Source organism: Dromiciops gliroides, chromosome 2 (assembly GCF_019393635.1).
Source record: "Dromiciops gliroides isolate mDroGli1 chromosome 2, mDroGli1.pri, whole genome shotgun sequence".
Lineage (NCBI taxonomy): Eukaryota > Metazoa > Chordata > Mammalia > Microbiotheria > Microbiotheriidae > Dromiciops > Dromiciops gliroides.
In genome coordinates, this window is record NC_057862.1 from 383,269,406 (window position 1) to 383,289,129 (window position 19,724).

Consider the following 19,724-nt stretch of genomic DNA (forward strand, 5'->3'; position numbering starts at 1 on the left):
GAGTGTATGCTATATACAAGCAAATAATTTGGAGGCATATATTATTCATGCCATTGATTCAGATTAATGTAATATTCAAACTTTTATTGTTTTCCTTTTAAATAAATTTTTGGTTCCATTTCTCATTTTTACTTCCAGATCAAAAAATAGTCCATTCCCTACCAGTTCTGAGTGACCTGTAATCCAGTATACCTAATATTCTGAGTAATAAGACTCCTGTCAGCTCTCACAGAAATCGCCATGAAATGGTCTCCCTTCCTTTCCCAGACAGATGGCTTACTATCAGCTCGAGTTTCACCTTTTTATTTAAGTCTTTACAAACTAACCCACCTCTCATTACAACCTATTGTCTTTTTTTCACTATCTACTGCTCTTCTAAATTAAAATTAAACCACCTGGCTTTCTAACTCTCTTTTTCTTTTACTTTTTTATTCATCTCTCTTATTCTTACATCACCTAGATTCCTCCCCCTCCTCCATTTTCCTTCTCCCTGGGAGTCATCCCTTCCAATAAAGGATTTTTAAAATGAACAAAAAGAAAAACAAATCCAAGAAAATCAACTCATACATAAATATTACATGCAATGGTTCACATCAATAGATTCTGACCTGAGCAGGAAGCTAACCCTTTTTTTCTAAAACAATCTTATTACTCATTATATTCTCTCTCTATTTTTACATAGGCCACTTTCTACCCTAAATATCAGTCCAAAAATGCCCATTCAATAAACAGTCAGAACTTTTACAGTTTAGTAGATTACAATACAGACACACACATACAAACAATATAACATGAAATATGCAATGAGTGAAACAAGAGGTAGGAACAAATGTACTATAAGAATTCAGAAAGGGGATCAAAGAAGATTGGACTGAGAGTCAGGAGACCTAGAGTTCCTGGCTCTGCCATCATCAAGTTGTATATGACCATGGCAAGTCATTTCAGTTCTCTAGGTTTCAATTCTCTCCTCTCTAAAACACAAATTACATGACAGCCAAGGTCCTTTTAAGAACCAATGGGGCAGGGCAGCTAGGTGGTACAATGGAAAAAGTGCCGGCCCTGGATTCAGGAGAATCTGAGTTCAAATCCAGCCTTGGACACCTGACACTTACTAGCTGTGGGACCCTGGGCAAGTCACTTAATCCTCATTGCCCCACCAAAAAAAAAGAAGGAGGAGGAGGAGGAGGAGGGCCAGGCGGTGGCAGCAGGGGCAGTGTAGCAGCAGCAGCAATGGGGCATAGTGAACAGAGGAATTGGAGTCATGAAGACCTGTGATTGAGTCCTGCCTCTAACACATACTTCTTCTGTTACCACAACCTCTCAGTGGTCCAGGCACTTCTCTAAGACTACAGATAAGATGTTAATCTACATTGGTAAAAGGAGTTTCCACACAGCTCCCCAGAGATGAAATTAAAGGTCTAAAGGCTCTAAAAAGTTTCCTTCCAAATATAAAATTCTGTGATAATCTGTGGATTCTGCTAAGGAAAATTAAGGAAGGTACAAAGTTAGCACTGAGCAGGAGGTAGGTTAGAGGTAGAACAGCTAGGTGTCTGCTGTGAGTTAACAAATAAAAAATTCAGGCCCTGAATTATGGTGATGATGAGGACTGGACAAGAAGGAACAGATGTCTAAGATACTGTAAAGACAAAATCTATAGGACTTTGTGACACTGGGTTGGGGTCAAAGAGAAGTTAAACCTCTAAGTCCAAAAAGACACTTAAGAACACTCCTGTCTCAAGCAAAGTGGGGTATATAGTCATTAAGTCAGCTAGCATTTCTTAGGCCCTACTATGTGTCAGGCACAGTGCTAAGTACCCAGGATAAAAAAAAAGGAAAAAGACAATCCCTGCTCTACAATACTGAAAGAATTATGTATAAATAAGAACTACATGGGAAAAATTAGGGGCAGTCTCAGAGGAAAGGCACTAATATTAAGGAAGACTAGGAAAATTTTCTAGCAAAAGGTATGACTTAAACTGAGATAAAAAGAAAGTCAGGGAAGCCATGAGACAGAGATGTGGAAGAGCATTTCAGGCATGGGGGACAGTCAACAAAAACATTCAAGAGTCAGGAGACGGTGTTGTGTACGAGGAACAGCAAGAAGATCTGTGTCATCTGACTACAGAGTAAGGTATTATAAGACAACAAAGGTAGGAAAGGGCTAGCTTATAAAGAGTTTTAAAAGCCAAAAAGAGTTAAGATTTTATTTTTGATCCTGGAGGTGATAGGGAGCCCCTGAAGTTTACTTAATTGGGGGAGAGAAGGTAAGAGTGACACGGTCAGATCTCTTTAGGAAGATCAATTTGACTGCTGAGTGGAAGACCAACTGAAGAGGGGAAAGACTTAAAACAGGGGGACTAAATCAATAGGCAATTGCAATAATCTAGGAATGAGGTGATGAGGGCCTTCTCTTAGAAGAGAGAAGGGAATATATATAAGAAATATTATAAAGATAAAACGAATAGGTCATGGCAAGACTGGATATAGGAGGTGAGAGTAAAGAGTCAAGAATGACATCTCAATTGCAAGCCTGAGTCACTGAGAGTTATGATGATGATATTCACAGTAATAGAAAAGAAAGGAAGAGATGAAGGCTTTCAGAGAAAAATGAGTTTTGTTTTGGACATGTTGAGTTTAAGATATCTATGGCAGAGGTATCAAACTCTGTGTGCAAAACTCCCTCGACCATATTAAAATGTAATTGGGAAATGTTTAACATATACAGCTGGTAGGAATCCATTTCCATTTGAGTTTGACACCACTGGTCTAAGGGAAATCCAGTTGGAGATGTCCAAGAGGCAGTTTGAAATGTGAGACTGAAGGTCAGCAAATTGGTTAGTGCTAGATCTGAGTCATCTGTATGGAGAAGATAACAATTCATGGGAGCTATGAGATAATCAAATGAAATAGTACAGAGGAAGAAGACAGTCCAGGACAAATGCTTGGGGAATACCTGATTGAGCATGATGTGGATGAATATCCAGCAAAAACAAACAAACAGAGAAGTGATCAGACAAGTAAAAGGAGAACAGAAGAGAGCAGGGTTATGAAAACGTAGAGAGAAGAGAGTATCAAGGAGAAAAGGTTCATCAATAGTATTGGCAAAGAAGCCAAGAAGAATGAGGATTGAGAAAAGGCCATTCAATTTGGCAGTTAAGACATCATTACTGACTTTGGAGAAAGCAGATTCAACTGAATGATGAGAAGAGAGTGAGAGGAAAGGAAGTGAAACCACCTAGTATAGATGGCCTTTTCAAAGAGTTTAGCCACAAAAGGAGTGAGAGATATAAGATGCTGTTCTAGCAGAGATGAACAGATCAAGTGAGACTTTTTCTCGGTAAGACATGGGCATGTTTTGTAAGGCAGTAAGGACAGAGTCACTAGACAGGGAATGATTAAAGATTATTAAGAGAATGAGGATGATAGAACAATCTGCTGGAGAAGATGGAATGGAATGCGATCACTTATGAATGCAGAGGTGAAACAGGGACGAAGGAGGTGACAGTGGTAGAAGGTATGTGAGTAATATGAGATGAGAAACAGGGGATAAGAGGAAACTCTTGGTAAATGGCCTACATTTTTTCAGTGAAATATGAGGCAACAGTCTTAGCTAAAGGAGTAAGGGGAAGCGAGCTATGGGAGGTCTGAAAAGAGATGAAATGATTTGGAAAAGCAGAAGTGGTTAGATGGGAGATGGGATAGTGAATTAATTGGGGAGAAGTAAAAGGATTGCCTTGCTGCAGGCAGGGGATCCAGTTAAGATTATCTAACAAAATCTGTAATGGACAGCACAATTTCCTGAGTGTCTCCAGCTTTGTTCAGCAGTATATAGGTAAGAGTGAAGGCAGCAGATGGTGAGAGTAATCTAAGGCTGGGGTTTAGTCAGGCAAGATCTACTATAGAATAAGGGGGCAAAGAAATTCAAAAAGAAAAGATGCTGAAGGATTGAAATGGTTCACCAAGGGGTCAAGATAGGGAAGGAGAGAGAGGATAGCCAATGCAGGGAAAATGGCCTGGGCAAGAACTAAGAGGTGGAGGGATTGGAGGTTGTCATGAGGATAAAGAATTAGGGTTTGGAATTGCAAGGCAAAGAGATAGGTGGAATGACAGCAGATTATAATCAAATAAAGGAATTACAGAGCTCATGAACAAGGATGTTGAATACTTATAGGTGATGGCAAGATCAAAGGTATAACCATCTCTGTGTGTATCTGTGACAGTGGAGGAATAGGGCATGGGAAATGAATAAATTGAAGAGTTGGAAAATTAAGAGTGTTTGAGAGAACATCAATATGTATGCTCAAGTCCCCTAGTATAAAGGCAGAAGGTGGGAAGAAAAGACTATGGGACTATGAACTCACTGAGAAAGGAAAATGCCCTGGGGAGATAAATATAGCCTGAATGAACCTCAAAGGAGGAAAATGATGATAGAGAAAATGCCTGGAAAGTGGCCATAGGGAACAAGGAGTAATCTAATTCCTCCACAATGGTCAGGGAGTCTGGGAAAGGGGGTGGGCAGGGTGGAACACTGGTATGAGTCAATGTAAAACCAGTGCTAATGAGGGTTGCCAGGGAAGCTGTGTCATTCGAAGGGAGCCAAACTCAGTGAGTTCAAAAGAATGGACAGAGAAAAGAAAATGTTTAAGATGAGATCTAGTTTGCTACCTATTGAGTAGGTAATTCTAGTAAGAAAGGTTGAAGCAGCTTTACAAAGGGAGGGTGGGGGACGAGTCAATTTGAGCAGGATGGGAATAATCAGTGCAGAACAGAGAAAAAGATTCAAACAATTGCAAACAGGGACTAGGTTTAAAATCACTAGGATGGGGTGTATATGACAGTGTGGAAGTTAATCATTGTGGAATGAGTTCAAGTAGGTTATCATTGGACACAGGGACATGGCCTTTGGCAGAGTTGTCCCAATGAATCAGGTGAGTCTGTGACTGGGTTCCTGGAGCCTGGGAATAGTACAGGCATTAAATATAAGCCATTTCTGTGTCTTCTATTTAAGTAAACATATATTAATGGGAGAGTTTTTTTGGTATTCTGTTTTTTGGTTTTTTAAGGGCAGCTTGGTGGTGAAGTGAATAGAGCACTGGGTTGGGAATTAGGAAGACTCATCTTTCCGAGTTCAGATTTGGCCTCAGATACTTACTAGCTATGTGATCCTGGGCAAGTCACTTAACCCTGTTTGCCTTAGTTCCTCATCTGTAAAATGAGCTGAAGAAGAAAATGGCAAACCACTCCTGTATGTTTGCCAAGAAAACCCCAAATGGAGTCACAAAGAGTCAGACACAACTGAAAATCAACTGAACATATATAACATACATACATTTGTTTTTAAAGTATTTTCTTCCAGAGAAGGGAGATATTACTTGAATCAAGATATTCAATTCAACAATTTAATAAGTGTTTATTGTGTGCAAGACACTGTGCTAAATGCTTTGCTAAAAGCTTAGGAGCTACTAGGCAACTTTAGGCAACTTTGTGAGGAAGTTAGAACTTGAATTGAGCTTGAAGCAAAGGAAAACTCTGGATTAAGGGAAGGAATGGGTACCATCTTCCTCCTTAGTTCTCACTCAATAGTAGATAGGGTTTGGGGAATTGTTAAGGCCTACAAAGATCCTCTTCATACCTAGATTTACTAACCTGGGATTCAAGGCCATCCATAATCTGGTATCACCTTGCTTCTTCTTTCAGCAGCCTTCTTTCACACTACAATTCTAAACATGTAAAAGCACCAGCCAACAACTATCCTTGCCCTCATTATGCACATTCTATATTTTCATAGACTCATGGAATCCCACAGCAAGAAGGGGACCTCAAAGATCACTTACTACAATCTTCTGAGAAATAAATCCCTCCCATCTACTGGTCTAACTTCTATCCTCTGGCGAAATAAGTGTTACTGAATTCAATTCAATAAACATTTATTAAGCGCTTATGTCAGGCCCTGGGGATACAAAGGACAAAACACAATCTACTCGGGGGGATTTGAGATCCAGAGAATGCTGAATTTGGAATCAGAGGACATGGGTTTAATCTAACCACTTCTATTTCATAGCAGTGGTTCCTTGGGCAAATCACCTAACCCTTCATGGCCTTGGTTTTCTCATCTATAAAATGAGGTTGGACTACAGGATTTGTAAGTTTTCTTTTGGCTATAAATCTATGATACTGTAAGTCTATGTACACAGCTAAGTATATACAGGTTAATATAAGAAAAAAGAGAACACTATCCTGAGTGTTCTACATTCTATCTCTATTTTCTCATTAGTTTCATCAGCCCCATCTTTAAGCAGACCACACCCTAATCCAGCCCTAGTCTGTAGCATATTTCCTATTAGATATTTAAAAATGGATACTGCTGAGGCATTTCAGACTCAATTTGTCCAAAATAAAACCCATCATCTTTCCACCGAAACCTTCCCCCTTCCCTATTTCTGTCCAAGGCATTACCATCCTTCAAGTCACCCAGGTCTGGAAACTCCTTGGTCTGTCAGAATCCTCAACTCTCCCTTATCTCATACATCCAATCAGCTGCAAAATCTTGTCGTCTATACTTCCTCAACATTTTCACATCTGACAGCCATCAGCCTAGTTCATGGGAAAAAGGGAACAAGTAATTATTTAGCTCCTATGATGTGCTAGGCATTGTGCTAAGTAAGCACTTTGCAAATATCTCATTTGGAATGCTTACAATTCAAGAAAAAAGGCTAAGAGGCTAAGCGACTTGCTCAAGGTCCCACAGCTACTTCCTGAGGCTGGATTTGAATTTAGGTCTTCCTGACTCCAGGTTCAGCATCCATTGTACTACCTGGCTGCCCAGTTCAGGCCAAGAATACTTTTCATTTGGATTATTCTAACAGGGAGCCTCCTAAATGATCTTCCTGCTTTAAGTCTCTCCCTTCTCCAATCTATCCTCACAGAAATCCCAAAGAGATTTTAAGGGTAGGAAATGAGTTGGTTATTCCCCTACTCAATAAACTAAATTGGCTCTCTATTACCTTTAAAATTAAATATAAGCTTCTCTGTTTAGCTTTTAAAGTCCAACACAACACAGTCCCAAACAACCTTCCTCTTCTTCCCACACTTTATGGTCCTATTAAACTGCCCTTCTTTCTCTTCAAACATCATACTACATCTCTTCTCTCCCTATTTTTGGAATTCATTCCCACCTCACTTTCACGTTAGGATAGCCTGTTACCTTCAAAAATCTACTCAAGTACCACCTTATACAAGAAATCTTTCCTGATCCCCCAGCTTGCTAGTACCCCACGCCTCCCAAAAATTTACTTTGTACTGATTTTGTAAGTATTTACATACACTGTCTCCTTCAATAGAATGTAAGCTTTTTGACTATAGGAATTTTTATCTTTGTTTTTGTATCTCCAACATTAAGTACAGCAGGCACTTCAAAATTCTTGTTGATTAAAAATCGGGAAGATCAAGAAAGGCTTCCCACAGGGGGTGACCTGAAGGAGTTGAGGCTTGAAGGAAGCTAGTTTCTAAGAGGAAGAAATGAAGAGAAGTTGCATTCCAAGTGTGGATGACAGTCCATGTGATTACAAAGAGATGGGATGGATAGTTTGGCAAGAATAAAGATACATGAAAAGGAACAATATAAAATAAGACTGGAAATGAATGTTAGTATCATCCTGTAGAGGGCTTTAAATGCACTGAAGAGTTTGCATTTTATCCTAGAGGCAAATAAGGAAATAATGAAAACCTTTGAGGTCAGAACTTGGCCTTGGTAAGATTATGGCAGCAGTGGAGAGGATGAAGTGCAGTTGCAGGTAGCTAGGTAATATAGCGCATAGAGTGATGGACCTAGAATCAGGAAAACCTGTCAACTCTGGCTCTAAGCATTCGCTAGCTGTATGACCCTGGGTAAGTCACTTAACCTGTTTACCTCAGTTTCAACATCTGTAAAAAAAAATAGTACATGTAAAGTACTTTGCAAAACTTAAAGTACCATGTAAATGTTATTGAATTAGGATAATGGGTTGGGACAGGAGAAAGGGATAGACTGTAGAGATACGGAGGTAGAACGTATCCAACATCTGACTGGATATATATAAAAAAAAAAGACTTAAGGATCATACGCTGGGGATACCAAGACAAAGATGAAATAGTCACTGAGTTCAAAGGGCTTATATTTTATCAAGACAGACAAAATTTATATTAACAAGTAACATTGAAAATGTTTTAATGGATGACCCCACGACCATAATACTAGGTAACTGAAGGATTATGATAACTTCCAGAGAAACAGGAAAGTTTGGAGGATGGACTGATTTGGAGAAGATAATGTATTCTGTCCTAGACATGCTGAGTTTGAAATGTTGATGGGACAATCAGGAAGACACATACAGAAGTTCAGCTTAGGGATGGCTATGTAGATTTAGGAACTACTGGCACAGAGATGAACTTATGTTGAGAGCTGGGGTAAGAGATGGCTGATGATCCAGCAAAGGACTAAGAAATGCTCAAGATAGTTAGGAGGAAACCCCAAGTGACAGCCCTTCCAATATCAGACGATAGCTATTGTGTCACTACCTAAGTCTTCCTTCTCTTCTTCCAGGGCTTTCCTAACTCTGTTTTTGTTCATCTCCTACATCTTTCTGCCCCCTGACATCTTTCCTGTCCTTTAATGTCATCTCTTCTATGAAGCATTCCTTGATTTCTAAAACAGATGAGTTCTTTCTTTTGAATATGAACACAATACCTCTGATTTAAAAAACAAAAATCAAACATTAAGAAACCTATATATACAAAATACTATGCTGGCCCTAGGGTAATATAAATTTTACTGAGAAATAGTCCCCATCCTTTTGGACTTTATGGTCTGGGAAGGAAATAAGGAAGAGAGAAAATTATCACACATAAAAAATTTTAAATATTCTTCTGCACTGTAACGATTGGAATAACGCCACCTGCTGGATACTTACTGTAGAAGAGTTCTGCCCATGAAGGGAAGGTCTTTGAGGGCAAGACCAGGAGTCAGGAAGTGACGCGAGCTAGTGGGAGGAGGAAGGAAGAGACTGGCGCTCAGTCTCCCTGCTTTTCCTTTGGGACTCTGGTGGAGAGCGGAGCTAGAAATGTGCTCTCCCTTTAATAGATAGGAATCTAGGCCTTTCTCTCTCTTTATCAAATTCTTATTCTCCTTAATAAATGCTTAAAAGTCTAACTCTTGCTAAGGCTTATAATTTATTGGCGACCACTCATTAGATATTTTAGACAGTTTAGCTAGAATTTTAGCCCCTTACAGCACTTAACAGGCAGGGAGGCATAATTAATAGAAAGCTAGCCTTTGGAACCAAGAAAGAGGTGGATTCAAGTCTCACTTCTGATATATACTTGCTGAGTAACTCTGAGAGTCACTTAACTTCTCAGTGTGCCAGGTAATTATATATTTTTATTTATTTATTTATTTATTTTAGTGAGGCAATTGGGGTTAAGTGACTTGCCCAGGGTCACACAGCTAGTAAGTGTTAAGTGTCTGAGGCCAGATTTGAACTCAGGTACTCCTGAATTCAGGGCCAGTGCTCTATCCACTGCACCACCTACCTGCCCCCGAAATATTATTTTTTTTTTTGGTGGGGCAATGAGAGTTAAGTGACTTGCCCAGGGTCTCACATAGCTAGTAAGTGTCGTGTCTGAGGCTGGATTTTAACTCAGGTCCTCCTGAATTCAGGGCCAGTGCTCTATCCACTGCACCACCTAGCTTCCCCGCCAGGTAACTATAAACAGCAAATAAATGCCTTTTATTTATTAAATCATTTGTAAAATCCCCATCCCTCAAGCACTTAATTAAGCTCTAATTTTGTGTAGTCTTACTCTCCTAATAGACCATCATTACCTTAAGGGTAAACATTCTGTCTTAATAATCATCTTTGTATCTTTTCCTGTCTCTTACAAGTTTTCCTCCAATCCCACATTCTTGTGTGGAGGTGAAACTGAATCGTCCTAGAAGGCCGGAAAAGCTTGGAGTACCAAAAAGGCATCCCAGATCCTCCCAATGGAGTATCTATCCTTCATTGGCAAAACCTCATGCAACAATCTGAAATCTATGTTCTGTGTTCCATAGCTTATGTTTTAAAGTTCCTTCGGTCTCTAACATTCTATGACTTTAAATAACAAAGCCTGGACTGAAATCCACACATATATCAAACTGTCCCTCACACAACAGACCAAGATCTGGACACATTAACACATGTGAACCAATAATGTGGGGAAGATGTTTCAACAACATACTCTGGAAGCTGAGAGTGACTGGTGGGGAAAAGAGGGAGATGAGGAGACAGAAGGTGACAGAGAACAGACCAGTTTGCATACGGGGGAGGGGCCGAGGAGTGTGAGATTCACTCATCCAGCTGTTATTAAGTACCTACTATTTGCAAAACCTCGTATTTTCCAAATGAGGAAGCTGAGGCCCAGGTCATACATGCACTAACAGGGACTTCTTTTCAACTCAAGTCCTCTGAATCCTTCCACTGCATCACCCTCCTATATCACACAGAGCTTAAACACTTATACAGATAACCACAACGCCGTCGTAGTTAGCAGGCTAAGTGTATTCTGGGACTCACAGCCCTATCAGACCTCGTTTTCCCCGAGGGTTGGGATCTTCTCCAAGTGTTCTGTCCTTCCGAAAGGCTCCTACGCGTTCAGTGAGTGAGGGCGGTGTAAAGCAGAGTGCAATGGAATGACTCTGGGGAAGGAAGCTTAACGGTCGACTTGGTGCTGGAAGCAACCTTAACCTGCTTATTTCTAGCGATGAGCTACACGTGGCCCGGAAGGGGAAAGCCCCAGGACCCACGGGTTTGGAAAGCAGCGCAGTCACGTCCCCAACTTTGCTCTTCCGCCTCCGGGCCTGGACCCCCCGAGCAGGTGGCCTCCCGTGGGGGCCCGTGCCCGTCCCGACAGCGTCCCTATCACGACAGAGGAGGCCACAACAGGACTGGGAGGAGGGAGGCGCTCTGAGGGGAAGGGTGCCCACTAGCACCCCGGGGGTGAAGGGGGTCCCCTCACCGGTGATTGGCGTTGAGTAGCGAGAAGAGAGGCCCCAGCCGGAGCTCAGCCGCGTGTTCCCGGAGCGAGCTGAGAGGCACCGCCTGCAGGGTAGCCTGCAGCGCCCGGAGCTCCTCCAGCGGCGCCCCGAGCCGCGCCACCTCCCGCAGCAGATCTACCACCTGGGCCGCCATCTTTCCAGAGCTTCGCGAACGCCCGCGCCACCTCTAACCCCACGCAACGCGAGACTTGGAGTGCCCGGCGTACGGTGGCCGATGGGGCAGGCGAGGGGGGTGGGGTGGGGAGCTAGAGATAAGAGGCGTCTGATGCTCTTCTTCCTCACGCCTTCCTCGTCCAACTAAGCTCAAGATTGGCTACGTGTGAAGTGGGAGGGTTTCAGCTATCCCTATCCTGTTCTGGCAGTGGCAGATTAATCTCAAAAAGAAAAAAGAAAGGGGGGGGGGGAGAGGAGAGGAGAGGAAGAAAGGTTATTATTATAAGAAGAAAAACGCTTTGGAATTTACAAATCGTCTTTTCATCCATTATTTCATTTGACATTCGCTTTAGTTGCGTAAGGAATTATTATCCCCATTTGACAGATGAGGAAACTAAGGGCCAGAGTAGTTGACTGACACTCCCCGTCCAGCCCAGGTCACACACCCTAAGTAGCAGGGGTGATTCTCTTTTCATGCTTTAATCAAACTTGCCCTCGAGGCTTGGTTATGTCATTCTCATATTTTACAGAGATGAGAAAATGGGCATCTGGCTCTGTAATTCTTGAATCTCAATTGTGTGGTGTTTTTTTTGGAGGGTGGGGGGGGGGTTGGTAATGATTTGGTAATTCTTTCTCTCCTACCCTTCCTCCATCCCTGTGATTCAGTCAGTACCTTCCTCTCTTGCAAATATTTCTTCTGTGTTTTAAAAAGCGTTTTGCTTCTATCATGGATCTCTTCTGCAGAGTAGATTAAGTGCTTGACTTGGAGCGAGGAAAAGCTGAGTTTGAATGCGACCTCATATTCTTACTAACTTTGAGACCATGAATAAGTTACTTAACTTCTCGGTCTAAGTTGCCTTGTCTGTAAAAGAGGGATAATAATAATTGCACTGATCTCAAAGGGTTTTTGTAAGGATCAAATGAGATAGTGTATGTAAATTGCTTTGCGACCCTTAAGGCAGTATATAAATGTTAGTTACTATTCTTGACTTCATCTGTTAATTGCCATATCTACTTTCTCCTGCAGCACATCAGCTACTAAAGTGTTAAACATATAAATGCAATGTTTCTATTGTGGATATAGCATGCAACAAACCTCAACAACAACAAAACCAAAATTGATTATATTCTAACAGACAGTAAACAACTGCTGAGATTCATTTCCAAATTAACTGTACAATCCACCATTGACTTGTTAAGGGAAAAATAAAAATCAATCCTAAATTGGAAGAAATTATAAAAATAAGAAGACGTAGTATGTAACTTTTTTCCCCAGGGCAATGAGGGTTAAGTGACTTGCCCAGGGTCACACAGCTAGTAAGTGTCAAGTATCTGAGGCCGGATTTGAACTTAGGTCCTCCAACCTTACCTATTTAAACAATCTGAAATGTGGAAATGTAAAGAATAAACAGCACAAATTGTCACCATTTCCTAAAGAACCAATGTAAATCAATCTCCATAATCATCCTCATTATCTATAGATCACTTTAGGCTTTATGAAGTTTAAGGTTTAATATGAAAACTTTAAGGTTTGCACACTAAATATTACCTCATTTTGCCTTCATAACAACCCTGGGAAGTAGGTGCTATTATTATCCCCATTTTACAGGTGAGAAAACTGAGGCAAACAGGTGACGTGACTTGCATAGGGTCACATAGCTGAAACCAGAGTTGACCTCAGGTTCTCCTAAGCCACCATGCCACCTACATGCCTCTAATGAAAACCAAAAGAGCCTGGAAACTGCCTTAGCTGGCAAGCACTTTATCTCCTAACAAGTCTAATTCAGTCTAATTCTAAGCATTAATTAAGAACCTACTATTTGCAAAGCATCATAGGCACTGGGGATACAAAGAACATAGATTAGAGATAGATAGATAGATAGATAGATAGATAGATAGATAGATAGATAGATAGATGGATGGATGGATGGATGGATGGATGGATGGATGGATGGATGGATGGATGGATGGATGGATGGATGGATGGATGGATGGATGGATGGATGGATGGATGAATGGATGATGGATGGAGAGAGATATACAGAGACTATATATAGACTATAAATAAAGACTACATATAATGACTATGTATGTATATATGTATTCCTTTCCCTCTATGAGCTTATAATTTACCACAAGGATAGAAAAGCATATATTAGATAAAAGGAGAGACAGCAGATATATAAAGGGATTAGGGAAGGCTCTTTTTAGGAGGTGGCCCATGAGCTAAGCCTTAAAGGAAGATGAGAATTCTAAGAGGAAAAGCTGAGGAGGGAGTTCATTCCAGGTATGGAGGACCACCCATGCAAAGCACTTGACACAGGAGACAATACCAAGTTCTGGGAATGATAAGTAGTCCATTTTGGTTGGAAGACAGAGTCCGTGAAGCAAAGTAATGTGAAACTAGCCAGAAAAAAGTAAACCAGAACCAAACATGGAGAGAGACAGAAGCTAAGGGTACCTAAGTTTAGAATATAAACTAATTTAGGATCTTGGAGTGGAGCATGGTGGAAGATTGTAAACAGTTTGGTCTCATGAACCAATCAATAAGAAGCAGTAGAGAAAAAAAAAACAAAAAGCAAATTTACAGAATACTTGGCAAAAAGCCCAATTTGGTAAGATCATCCCAAGAGCATTTGAGAACTGGAAAGAACAATAATTGAAAAACAAGAAAAAACCCATCAAGGTTTCTATGACTTTTTTCTCCATCAATGACACTGGAGTCAACATTTGGAATCTGATGTCACAGTTTCTGGTGTGCTGCAAATAATGATGGCTAGAACATGTAGCCTAGACCAACTATATCCAGAGGAAGTCTGAGTTAGAGGTGACACTATTTCAGAGGCATTGAAAGATTAATTCTTATGAGACCTGAAACAGGATACTAAATTCTTAGAATAAAATAAACAAAACTCAGGTCCTCTTGACTCCAGGACATACCTTATTGAAAGTGATCAAGTGAATAAGAATTTGCCAATTATGACAAAAAAGGGAAAATGACAAATGATAGTGGGGCTACAGGAAAGAAGGTACACTAAATACACAAAGCTATGAATTTAGTGAAGCCATTCTGGAAAGCAATTTGGAACTATATCCCCAAAGTTAAAACTGTGCATAACCTTTTCCCCAGTAATATCACAACTTGACTTATACCCTTAAAGAAACAAAAAATTTACAAAATTATGTAGAACAACTCCTTTTATTACAACTAAGGGACTTCTTGTCAATCAGAGAATAGCTGAACAAATTATGGTACACAAATGTAATGGAATATTGTTGCATAGTAAGAAATGACAAAAGAGACGGTTTCAGGAAAATCTGTAGGACATTTATAAATGACATAGATTGAGCAGAAAACCAAGAAAACACAGGTGCTTCACCAGCCAGCACCACACCATCCATATGTGGAACCATGAGTTACAGTAAGTGGAAAAGTTTTGAGTACTGTGAATAAGTTCACTTACCTTAGCAGTATACTTTCCAGGGATGTATGCATTGATAATGAGATTGACACATGCTTTGCCAGAGTTAGCTCAGTATTTGGGAGGCTCCAAAGGAAAGTGCAAGAGAGAAGAGATATTACCAAACTAAAGGTCTATAGAGCTGTTGTGCTAACTTCGTTGTATGCCTATGAAAACTAGGCAGTATACTGGTGTCATGCCAGGAAACTGAATCACTTCTATTTGAATTCTCTTAGGAAGATTCTGAAGATCACCTGGCAGTATATGATACTGGACACAGAGGTCCTTTATTGAACTAAACTGCCAAGCATTCAAACTCTACCACAGAGAGTACAACTCTGATGGGCTGGCCAAGATGTTCAAATGCCAAACCTATGCTTGCCTAAAAGACTATTTTATGGAGAACTCACAAAGGACAAGTGCTCACATGGTGGTCAGAAAAAGCAATATAAGGGCACACTCAAGATCTCTCAAGAATTCTGGAGTTGATTGCTTGACATGTGAGACACTGGCACAGGACCACCCACCCATGGCATGCCCTCATCTAAGAAGGTTCTATGGCTTATTAGCAAAGTAGAATTGAAGTAGCTCAAAAGAAACATGAGATGAATATATTTAGAGAATCCAACCCAAATGTTCACATGGATTATTTGTGCCTGACCTATGGTAGAGCATTCCAAGCTCATACTGGTCTGATCAGCCACAGTCGGACACACTGTAACTTGACTCTAACATAATGATGTCATTTTGGCCCTCTTCACAAACCAAGGACAACAACCAACTATGCGCCAGGCATTGTGCTAAGCACACTTTTCTCTTCTCTCTCTCTCTCTCAATATTTCATTTGGTGCTTGTTGTTTGTCTTTCATTCTCTAAGAGGACTGTGACATTGGGGTGATGTCATAATTTTCACTGAATTGGATTTAAGTGATGGAGGGCTGTGAAAGGTCACCAACCTCACTCTCTCCTTCAGAGTCATCTGGGTCCAGTGGCAAGATATATATCAGGACAACTGGATGTTTAAGGCAAGTGGGGTGTGATTTGCCCAGGGTCACACAGCTAGTAAGCGTCTGAGGTGAAATTTGAACTCAGGTCCTCTTGACTCCAGGACCAGTGCTTTATCTACTGTGCCACCTAGCTGCCCCTTATTTGATGCCTACAACAACCCTGGGAAGTAGATGCTGTTATTTCCTCCATATTACAGTTGAGGAAACTGAGGCATGTAGAAGTTAAATTATTTGGCCAGGGTCACAGAGCTAGTAAGTATCTGAAGCCACATTTGAACTCAAGTCTTCCTGACAGGGCTCTCTTTGTTTCACCATCTATCTACCAGCTACTCTTCTTGCAAATGCCTTTCCTTCTATTTTCGTCCATGATTGCAACCCCTTATCTCCTTTGGAAGCCTGACCCTTTGATTATCTTTTCTCTCATCTCCAATCTCTCCTAATCTACCACTTCCTTCTTTACTGGCTGTAAATATGCCCAGGTTTCCCCTATCCTTAAAAAAAATAAAAACACCTTTACTTGATCCTTCCAACCTTGCAAACTGGGAAGGGGAAAGCTCTTTGTATTCTCACACTCATTTCTCAATTCATTGTAATCTGGCTTCCAACTAAAACTGCTATCTTCAAAATCCATAACAATCTTTTGACTGCCAAAGCTAATGAATTGCCTTTTCTCAGTGCTAATTCTTAAACTCTCCTCAGCTTTTGAAATTGTTGAGCACCCCATCCTTCTGAAAATGCTCATCTTCCTTGGTTTTTGCAATATAGATCTCTCAAGGTTTTCCTAGCTATCAGACAACTCCATTTTAACTGCCTCTTCTGCCATCTTAAAAGTGGGTGGTTTTGAGGGCTCTGACCTGGGCATTCTCTTCTTTTCCCTCACTATAACTTCTTTCTGGTTGATATTATCTTCTCCTAAAGATTCAGTTGTCAACTTTGTGCAGGTGACTGACAAATGTACATACCCAACCCTTACCTCTCTTCCAGGATATAGTTCTGTCATCATGTGCCTGAATGGACTTCTCCCCTAGATGTTCCTTAAGCTTTCAAATTCAACAAGTTCCAAATAGAGCCATTTGTCTTTCTCCAAACTTCTTTATTTCTGTTGAAGATTCTGCCATCCCTGGGGGACAGCTAGGTGGAGCAGTGGATAAATCACTGGCCCTGGATTCAGGAGGACCTGATTTCAAATCTGGCCTCAGACACTTGACACTTATTAGTTGTGTGACCCTGGGCAAGTCATTTAACCTTCATTGGCCCGCCCCCCCCAAAAAAGATACTGCCATTCTTCCAGTCACCCAGTTATATAACTTTAAAGTCCTCAACTTTTGACTCTCATCCCCCATGGCTAATTTTACAGTTATTATCACCATAACGTCTCTTGCCCCTATCCCTTTTTGCTCCATTCACATGACCACTACCCTTCTTCACATCCAATAGTAGAATGAGCACAGGCCCTGTAATCAAAGGATGGGTTTAAATTCTGCCTCAGATGATGCTGATTACTTATACTATCTTGGGGAAGTCACTTAAAATTGCTTGGGTCTCAATTTCCCTACCTGTAAAATGAGAGGGTTGAACTAGATGGCTTATAAGATCCCTTTTAACTTTAAATCTATAATATTATGACTCCTTGACTTGTCTCCAGCTCACACTGATGGAAAGCCTCCTAACTGGTCCCGTTGCTTTTATTCTCTCTGCTCTCAAATCCTTCCACCACATAGCTGCCAAAATATTCTTCCCAGGAAACAGATTTTTTCCATTCCACTCCCCTACTCAAATGTCTTTAGTAGCTCCTTATTGCTTCTAGAGTAAAAGCCAGATTTCTCCATTTGACATATAAAGTCCTTTACAATTTGGCTATATCCTGTAACCTTTAAAGTCTTATTTCACATTACTCACTTTTATGTACTCTCTGCTGATGCTGGAACTGAACATTCAATTTCTCACCTCCATATCCTTGCACAGACCATCCCTAGAGCTGGACCATCCTCACTCCCTATGTTTTTTCCTCTTAAAATCTTTAGCTTCCTTTAAGACTCAGCTTGGATGTTTCCTCCTACAAGAAGCTTTCATTAATTCGCCTAGTTTACCTTTTCCATCTCTTCAAATTAATTTGCCTTTTATGTTTGTTTGTTTTTATCTTTGTATCCTGAGGCCTAGCACATCTGATCATCACAACAGCCCTGTGAAGTAGTTACTCATCTGAACCTATGATGAGTTTATTATTCTGAAATATAGCTAATTGCAAATGTGTTATATCTCCCTATTATACTGTAAATATCCATGAGTATAAAGGACCATGTACTATACATTATTATATCTCACCTTCTTCCAGGGCTGGCATGTGGCAAACTCCATGCTATCGAGCAAATGTCCTTACGTACATTAAGTGTTTAATAAATATTTGTTGAAACCTAAAAATAATATGAAATAGTAGGAGGAAGGAGGAGGGGGTAGAGTCATTCCTCCTCCTCTTCCTTCATAACTTTCCTGTCCCTTTTGCCTTTCCTTCCTGTAGCATCTACTCTCTATCTGCCCTATTTTTTTTTTTTTGGTGGAGCAATGAGGGTTAAGTGACTTGCCCAGGGTCACACAGCTACTAAGTGTCAAGTGTCTGGGGCCCGATTTGAACTCAGGTCCTGAATCCAGGGCCAGTGCTTTATCCACTGGGCCACCTACCTGCCCCCCCCTCCCTTTTCAATCTTCTATTTCCCCACATCCATTTCTTGGACTCTCCTTAAAGTAGGTAGTAAGGAGTCACTTCCAGCTTTAAATCTATGATGCTGTAATACCCATTCAGCCTCAGCTAAAGGCCACAGTTGACATACCCTCAGCCTTGTCACACTGTTATAAATAAACGGAAGTGTTTGGTTCCAGGATCAGGGCTGGGACTCTCAAGTGAATGAATGTGGATCTTTAGCTGTGGGCATGTAAGCCTGTAGAGGACAAGATGGCTTCTGAGGTCCTTCCCAACTCTATATCTATGATTCATGGACCTAGCTATGGGCAAGTTTGCTCATGAACAAAACACTTTGCCCTTTATGTACCTCAGTTTCTTCATGTTGTAAAATGCAGGATAATAATACCTGTATTATTTACCTAACAAGATTATTGTGAAGGCAAAAGGAAATAATGTGCATATAGTGGGACCATCCCCCTCTCTTCCGGCATGGATTAGGATCAGAGAAGTCATTTCTGATTGCAGGCAACCATGTGGTAGAAGCTCGGGGAAGGGGGGAGAGGAAGGGCTGATTCCAGCCGTGTATGACTCATTGCTGAGAGACTTGCACTTGAAGATGACTAAGAGTCAGCTTGTTGGCTGTGAATTAGAGAAAATCATGTCTCAATAGATGTACAGAAGGGAGTAGCCTGATCTCTCTCTGGCTTTCCAGCTCAGAGCTGGGTGGCTGGTCTCCATATGGCCGACTGCCACCACGTGACAACTAAAGCACCTACCTGTCCCCTACTAGGCAAGCATGAGCCTGGGTTTGAGTTCCTTCTTTTGGGGCTTACTCTTTTCAGATGTTAGGCATGTGAGTATCTAATCTGAGATAATGTTCCAAATTGGACCTGACTACATTTGAGAGATCAGGAGGTCCTGAATCTCACCAGGTTGGAACTTTTTTGGAGGGAGATGTCCCCAGCAATTATTGAAATGTTCTTAGAAAAGACAGTCACTGACAAAAAGATAGGTCCAAGTATGGTCACTTTGCCTGCAGCCATCTACTGGGAATTGTTTGGACAGTACTGGGAGTTGTTTGAACAGTGCAAAGCTGTGGTAAAAATATAAAATGTCTAACCAGCAGTTCTGCAAACTTTTATATTCCTATGAGGTTTGCTTATCAACCTTCCGGTAGATTGCAACACTAATTATAAATTAAGTTACTGAATCTTATTTTAAGTTTATTTTTTGAATGCTCACATTTCTGAGCGTCTAGTGTTCAGCACCCCTTTGTGTGTAAGAATAAATGCCCTCTCCTATACCTGATTCATGTTCATTTGGTGCCCTTTTTACTTCCTTTCTTTGGGGAG

At 40.8% G+C, this 19,724-nt stretch overlaps 1 protein-coding gene across 3 annotated transcripts in view; it reads right to left on the reverse strand.

Annotated features, from left to right (window-relative positions):
* Positions 1-19,724, reverse strand: part of PSMD5 (proteasome 26S subunit, non-ATPase 5) — a 29,561-nt gene that overhangs the window by 8,981 nt on the left and 856 nt on the right. The window contains exon 1 of one of the 3 annotated variants that reach the window (XM_043985774.1): positions 11,032-11,249. The exons of 1 other annotated variant lie outside the window; for it this stretch is intronic. In XM_043985774.1, coding sequence (XP_043841709.1) covers positions 11,032-11,204 — 173 coding nt within the window. In that variant the 5' untranslated portion in view covers positions 11,205-11,249. Of the gene's footprint in view, positions 1-10,602; positions 10,890-11,031; positions 11,250-19,724 lie in introns of those variants that run through there. One more of the 3 variants, XM_043985775.1, reaches the window with a different exon arrangement.